The 7,500-nt window shown below is 46.3% G+C and overlaps 1 protein-coding gene across 1 annotated transcript in view; it reads left to right on the forward strand.

Moving 5' to 3' along the window:
• The window catches only part of LOC116360170 (paired box protein Pax-5-like), an 18,756-nt gene that overhangs the window by 4,749 nt on the left and 6,507 nt on the right, over nucleotides 1–7,500 (forward strand). The window contains exon 2 of the mRNA XM_031814983.1: nucleotides 6,840–6,926. Coding sequence (XP_031670843.1) covers nucleotides 6,840–6,926 — 87 coding nt within the window. The remainder of the gene's footprint in view (nucleotides 1–6,839; nucleotides 6,927–7,500) is intronic.

Here is a 7,500-nt window from a genome sequence, read left to right on the forward strand (position 1 = left end):
TAGTTCATATAAACCTGTAGGAGACTCAGCTCTTTAGTCCTTTATAAACCTGTAGGAGACTCAGCTCTTTAGTCCATATAAACCTGTAGGAGACTCAGCTCTTTAGTCCATATAAACCTGTAGGAGACTCAGCTCTTTAGTCCTTTATAAACCTGTAGGAGACTCAGCTCTTTAGTCCATATAAACCTGTAGGAGACTCAGCTCTTTAGTCCATATAAACCTGTAGGAGACTCAGCTCTTTAGTCCTTTATAAACCTGTAGGAGACTCAGCTCTTTAGTCCATATAAACCTGTAGGAGACTCAGCTCTTTAGTCCATATAAACCTGTAGGAGACTCAGCTCTTTAGTCCATATAAACCTGTAGGAGACCCAGCTCTTTAGTCCATATAAACCTGTAGGAGACTCAGCTCTTTAGTCCATATAAACCTGTAGGAGACTCAGCTCTTTAGTCCTTTATAAACCTGTAGCAGACTCAGCTCTTTAGTCCTTTATAAACCTGTAGGAGACTCAGCTCTTTAGTCCTTTATAAACCTGTAGCAGACTCAGCTCTTTAGTCCTTTATAAACCTGTAGCAGACTCAGCTCTTTAGTCCTTTATAAACCTGTAGGAGACTCAGCTCTTTAGTCCATATAAACCTGTAGCAGACTCAGCTCTTTAGTCCTTTATAAACCTGTAGGAGACTCAGCTCTTTAGTCCTTTATAAACCTGTAGGAGACTCAGCTCTTTAGTCCATATAAACCTGTAGGAGACTCAGCTCTTTAGTCCTTTATAAACCTGTAGGAGACTCAGCTCTTTAGTCCATATAAACCTTTAGGAGACTCAGCTCTTTAGTCCTTTATAAACCTGTAGGAGACTCAGCTCTTTAGTCCATATAAACCTGTAGGAGACTCAGCTCTTTAGTCCATATAAACCTGTAGGAGACTCAGCTCTTTAGTCCTTTATAAACCTGTAGGAGACTCAGCTCTTTAGTCCTTTATAAACCTGTAGGAGACTCAGCTCTTTAGTCCTTTATAAACCTGTAGGAGACTCAGCTCTTTAGTCCATATAAACCTGTAGGAGACTCAGCTCTTTAGTCCTTTATAAACCTGTAGGAGACCCAGCTCTTTAGTCCATATAAACCTGTAGGAGACCCAGCTCTTTAGTCCATATAAACCTGTAGGAGACCAGGCTCTTTAGTCCATATAAACCTGTAGGAGACTCAGCTCTTTAGTCCATATAAACCTGTAGGAGACCCAGCTCTTTAGTCAATATAAACCATAATGATGTTTGTTTACAACATCAGGGCTATTTTCCTAAAGAAGTTAAATTCGCTTCGTGTTTTGTTTACTTGCCACGATGCTAACAGGTATCATGATAAGAGGATTCTATTTCAGCCACACCCGTTGGTGACAGGTGTTAAAATCAAGCACAGAGCCATGCAATCTCCATAGACAAACATTGGCAGTAGAATGGCCTTACTGAAGAGCTCAGTGACTTTTAACGTGGCATCGTCATAGGATTCCACCTTTCTGTCGTCGGTTGCAACCTCTCACTACAGAGTTCCAAACTGCCTCTGGAAGCAACCCCTCACTACAGAGTTCCAAACTGCCTCTGGAAGCAACCCCTCACTACAGAGTTCCAAACTGCCTCTGGAAGCAACCCCTCACTACAGAGTTCCAAACTGCCTCTGGAAGCAACCCCTCACTACAGAGTTCCAAACTGCCTCTGGAAGCAACCCCTCACTACAGAGTTCCAAACTGCCTCTGGAAGCAACCCCTCACTACAGAGTTCCAAACTGCCTCTGGAAGCAACGTCAGAACAAGAACTGTTCGTCAGGAGCTTCATGAAATGGGTTTCCATGGCCGAGCAGCCGCACACAAGCCTAACATCACCATGAGCAATGCGAAGCGTCTACTGGAGTGGTGTAAAGCTCGCCGACATTGGATTCTGGAGCAGTGGAAACGCGTTCTCTGGAGTGATTAAACTTCAACATCTGGCAGTCCGACGGACAAATCTGGATCCCAGGAGAACGCTACCTGCCCCAATGCATAGTACCAACTGTAAAGTTTGGTGGAAAAGGAATAGTGGTCTGGGGTCGTTTTTTATGGTTCGGGCACCTTAGTTCCAGTGAAGGGAAATCGTAACGCTACAGCATACAATGACATTCTAGACGATTCTGTGCTTCACACTTTGCGGCAACAGTTTGGAGAAGGCCCTTTCCTGTTTCAGCATGACAATGCCCCCTGACACAAAGCGAGGCCCATACAGAAATGGTTTGTCGTGATCGGTGTGAAAGAACTTCACTGGACTGCACAGAGCCCTGACCTCAACCCCATCGAACACTTTTGGGACTAATTGGAACGGCAACTGCGAGCCAGGCCTAATCGCCCAACATCAGTGCCCAGACCTCACTAATGCTCTTGTGGCTGAATGAGGAAACAAGTCTCCCTGCAGCAATGTTCCTACATCTAGTGGAAAGCCTTCCCAGAAGAGTGGAGGCTGTTATAGCAGCAATGTTCCAACATCTAGTAGAAAGCCTTCCCAGAAGAGTGGAGGCTGTTATAGCAGCAATGTTCCAGCATCTAGTGGAAAGCCTTCCCAGAAGAGTGGAGGCTGTTATAGCAGCAATGTTCCTACATCTAGTGGAAAGCCTTCCCAGAAGAGTGGAGGCTGTTATAGCAGCAATGTTCCAACATCTAGTGGAATGCCTTCCCAGAAGAGTGGAGGCTGTTATAGCAGCAATGTTCCAACATCTAGTGGAAAGCCTTCCCAGAAGAGTGGAGGCTGTTATAGCAGCAATGTTCCAACATCTAGTTGAAAGCCTTCCCAGAAGAGTGGAGGCTGTTATAGCAGCAATGTTCCAACATCTAGTGGAAAGCCTTCCCAGAAGAGTGGAGGCTGTTATAGCAGCAATGTTCCAACATCTAGTGGAAAGCCTTCCCAGAAGAGTGGAGGCTGTTATAGCAGCAATGTTCCTACATCTAGTGGAAAGTCTTCCCAGAAGAGTGGAGGCTGTTATAGCAGCAATGTTCCTACATCTAGTGGAAAGCCTTCCCAGAAGAGTGGAGGCTGTTATAGCAGCAATGTTCCAACATCTAGTGGAAAGCCTTCCCAGAAGAGTGGAGGCTGTTATAGCAGCAAAGGGGGGACCAACTCCATATTAATGCCCATGATTGTGGAATGAGATGTTTGACGACCAGGTGTCCACATCCAGTGCACTACTTCTGACCGCAGCCCATAGGGGTGCAATTTGGGATGCATCCTAACTCTTCACCACAGTACCTCACTCTACACCACAGTACCTCACTCTTCACCACAGTACCTCACTCTTCACCACAGTACCTCACTCTTCACCACAGTACCTCACTCTTTACCACAGTACCTCAGGACAGGAGCCTCTTCACCACAGTACCTCAGGACAGGAGACTCTCACCACAGTACCTCAGGACAGGAGACTCTCACCACAGTACCTCACTCTTCACCACAGTACCTCAGGACAGGAGCCTCTTCACCACAGTACCTCAGGACAGGAGCCTCTTCACCACAGTACCTCAGGACAGGAGACTCTCACCACAGTACCTCAGGACAGGAGACTCTCACCACAGTACCTCACTCTACACCACAGTACCTCACTCTTCACCACAGTACCTCACTCTTCACCACAGTACCTCACTCTTCACCACAGTACCTCAGGACAGGAGCCTCTTCACCACAGTACCTCAGGACAGGAGCCTCTTCACCACAGTACCTCAGGACAGGAGACTTTCACCACAGTACCTCACTCTTCACCACAGTACCTCAGGACAGGAGACTATCACCACAGTACCTCAGGACAGGAGACTCTCACCACAGTACCTCACTCTTCACCACAGTACCTCAGGACAGGAGACTATCACCACAGTACCTCAGGACAGGAGACTCTCACCACAGTACCTCACTCTTCACCACAGTACCTCAGGACAGGAGACTCTCTGTTCATCAGACAGGAGACTATGTTCATCAGACAGGAGACTATGTTCATCAGACAGGAGACTCTCTGTTCATCAGACAGGAGACTCTCTGTTCATCAGACAGGAGACTCTCTGTTCATCAGACAGGAGACTCTCTGTTCATCAGAAAGGAGACTCTCTGTTCATCAGACAGGAGACTCTCTGTTCATCAGACAGGAGACTATGTTCATCAGACAGGAGACTCTCTGTTCATCAGACAGGAGACTCTCTGTTCATCAGACAGGAGACTCTCTGTTCATCAGACAGGAGACTCTCGGTTCATCAGACAGGAGACTATGTTCATCAGACAGGAGACTCTCTGTTCATCAGACAGGAGACTATGTTCATCAGACAGGAGACTCTCTGTTCATCAGACAGGAGACTCTCTGTTCATCAGACAGGAGACTCTCTAATACTGTTCATCAGACAGGAGACTCTCTGTTCATCAGACAGGAGACTATGTTCATCAGACAGGAGACTCTCTAATACTGTTCATCAGACAGGAGACTCTCTGTTCATCAGACAGGAGACTCTCTGTTCATCAGACAGGAGACTATGTTCATCAGACAGGAGACTCTCTGTTCATCAGACAGGAGACTCTCTGTTCATCAGACAGGAGACTCTCTGTTCATCAGACAGGAGACTATGTTCATCAGACAGGAGACTCTCTGTTCATCAGACAGGAGACTATGTTCATCAGACAGGAGACTCTCTGTTCATCAGACAGGAGACTATGTTCATCAGACAGGAGACTATGTTCATCAGACAGGAGACTCTCTGTTCATCAGACAGGAGACTATGTTCATCAGACAGGAGACTCTCTGTTCATCAGACAGGAGACTATGTTCATCAGACAGGAGACTCTCTGTTCATCAGACAGGAGACTCTCTGTTCATCAGACAGGAGACTATGTTCATCAGACAGGAGACTCTCTAATACTGTTCATCAGACAGGAGACTATGTTCATCAGACAGGAGACTCTCTAATACTGTTCATCAGACAGGAGACTATGTTCATCAGACAGGAGACTCTCTAATACTGTTCATCAGACAGGAGACTCTCTAATACTGTTCATCAGACAGGAGACTATGTTCATCAGACAGGAGACTCTCTAATACTGTTCATCAGACAGGAGACTCTCTAATACTGTTCATCAGACAGGAGACTATGTTCATCAGACAGGAGACTCTCTGTTCATCATCTCTTCTCTTCACTTCTTTGTCTACTCTATTATAATCCTCATAAAGCAATGCTCTCTCTCTCTCTCTCTCTCTCTCTAGCGCGCTCTCTTTCTCTCTCTGGGGGGTGGGGGGGTGAATCACTGAGGCAGAACGGACAGAACGGAGGAGAGAGACAGAGGGATGGAGGGAGGGAGGGAGGGCTCAGTGACTGTCAGCTCAGGGAGAAGTATCCCCGGGGAGGAGTAAAGGTTTTGAGGAAAACAAGAAAAGAGAGAGAGAGAGAGAGAGAGAGAGGAGGAGAGGACAGGGAATGTTGTTTTGATGTGAGGGTGGTGGCTGGATTGTGGGGAAAAAAGAAAGAGAGAGAGATGAGGAGGATGAAAGGAAAAGGTGAGAGAAAGGAAGGAAAGGAGAGGAAGGAGAGAGAGATACGCTACTACTGTTCTGTTCCTGTCTGTTCTCGTCTGTTCCTCTCTGTTCCTCTCTGTTCCTGTCTGTTCCTGTCTGATCCTCTCTGTTCCTGTCTGTTCCTGTCTGTTCCTGTCTGTTCCTCTCTGTTCCTGTCTGTTCCTCTCTGTTCCTGTCTGTTCCTGTCTGTCTGTTCCTGTCTGTTCCTCTCTGTTCCTCTCTGTCTGTTCCTGTCTGTTCCTGTCTGTTCCTCTCTGTTCCTGTCTGTTCCTGTCTGTTCCTGTCTGTTCCTGTCTGTTCCTCTCTGTTCCTGTCTGTTCCTCTCTGTTCCTCTCTGTCTGTTCCTGTCTGTTCCTGTCTGTTCCTCTCTGTCTGTTCCTGTCTGTTCCTGTCTGTTCCTCTCTGTTCCTGTCTGTTCCTGTCTGTTCCTCTCTGTTCCTGTCTGTTCCTGTCTGTTCCTGTCTGTTCCTGTCTGTTCCTCTCTGTTCCTGTCTGTTCCTCTCTGTTCCTCTCTGTCTGTTCCTGTCTGTTCCTCTCTGTCTGTTCCTGTCTGTTCCTGTCTGTTCCTCTCTGTTCCTCTCTGTTCCTGTCTGTTCCTGTCTGTTCCTCTCTGTTCCTCTCTGTCTGTTCCTCTCTGTATGTTCCTGTCTGTTCCTCTCTGTCTGTTCCTGTCTGTTCCTGTCTGTTCCTGTCTGTTCCTCTCTGTTCCTCTCTGTCTGTTCCTGTCTGTTCCTGTCTGTTCCTGTCTGTTATTAACAGTTAATAACTGTTCCTGTCTGTTCCTGTCTGTTCCTGTCTGTTCCTCTCTGTCTGTTCCTGTCTGTTCCTGTCTGTTCCTCTCTGTTCCTGTCTGTTCCTGTCTGTTCCTCTCTGTTCCTGTCTGTTCCTCTCTGTCTGTTCCTGTCTGTTCCTGTCTGTTCCTCTCTGTTCCTGTCTGTTCCTCTCTGTTCCTCTCTGTCTGTTCCTGTCTGTTCCTGTCTGTTCCTCTCTGTCTGTTCCTGTCTGTTCCTGTCTGTTCCTCTCTGTTCCTCTCTGTTCCTCTCTGTCTGTTCCTCTCTGTATGTTCCTGTCTGTTCCTCTCTGTCTGTTCCTGTCTGTTCCTGTCTGTTCCTGTCTGTTCCTCTCTGTTCCTCTCTGTCTGTTCCTGTCTGTTCCTGTCTGTTCCTGTCTGTTCCTGTCTGTTCCTGTCTGTTATTAACAGTTAATAACTGTTCCTGTCTGTTCCTGTCTGTTCCTGTCTGTTATTAACAGTTAATAACTGTTCCTGTCTGTTTCTGTTCCAGGAGGAGATTTCTCCGGGAGTCCCTATTCCCACCCTCAGTATTCCACATATAACGAGTCCTGGAGATTTCCAAACCCCAGCCTGTTAGGTAAGGCAACAACCACTCGACCAATCATGGAAATTATTCAATCACCAATTAACCAATCAACCATTCAATCTCAACTCAAAGACCTCCCCTATTTCTCCATTTAGTCCCCTATTTCTCCATTTAGTCCCCCTATTTCTCCATTTAGTCCCCTATTTCTCCATTTAGTAACCCTATTTCTCCATTTAGTGCCCCTATTTCTCCATTTAGTCCCCTATTTCTCCATTTAGTCCCCTATTTCTCCATTTAGTCCCCTATTTCTCCATTTAGTGCCCTATTTCTCCATTTAGTGCCCTATTTCTCCATTTAGTGCCCTATTTCTCCATTTAGTCCCCCTATTTCTCCATTTAGTCCCCTATTTCTCCATTTAGTGCCCTATTTCTCCATTTAGTCCCCTATTTCTCCATTTAGTCCCCTATTTCTCCATTTAGTCCCCTATTTCTCCATTTAGTGCCCTATTTCTCCATTTAGTCCCCTATTTCTCCATTTAGTAACCCTATTTCTCAATTTAGTGCCCCTATTTCTCCATTTAGTAACCCTATTTCTCCATTTAGTGCCCCTATTTCTCCATTTAGTC

Source organism: Oncorhynchus kisutch, unplaced genomic scaffold (assembly GCF_002021735.2).
Source record: "Oncorhynchus kisutch isolate 150728-3 unplaced genomic scaffold, Okis_V2 Okis07a-Okis12b_hom, whole genome shotgun sequence".
NCBI classification, from domain to species: Eukaryota; Metazoa; Chordata; class Actinopteri; order Salmoniformes; family Salmonidae; genus Oncorhynchus; species Oncorhynchus kisutch.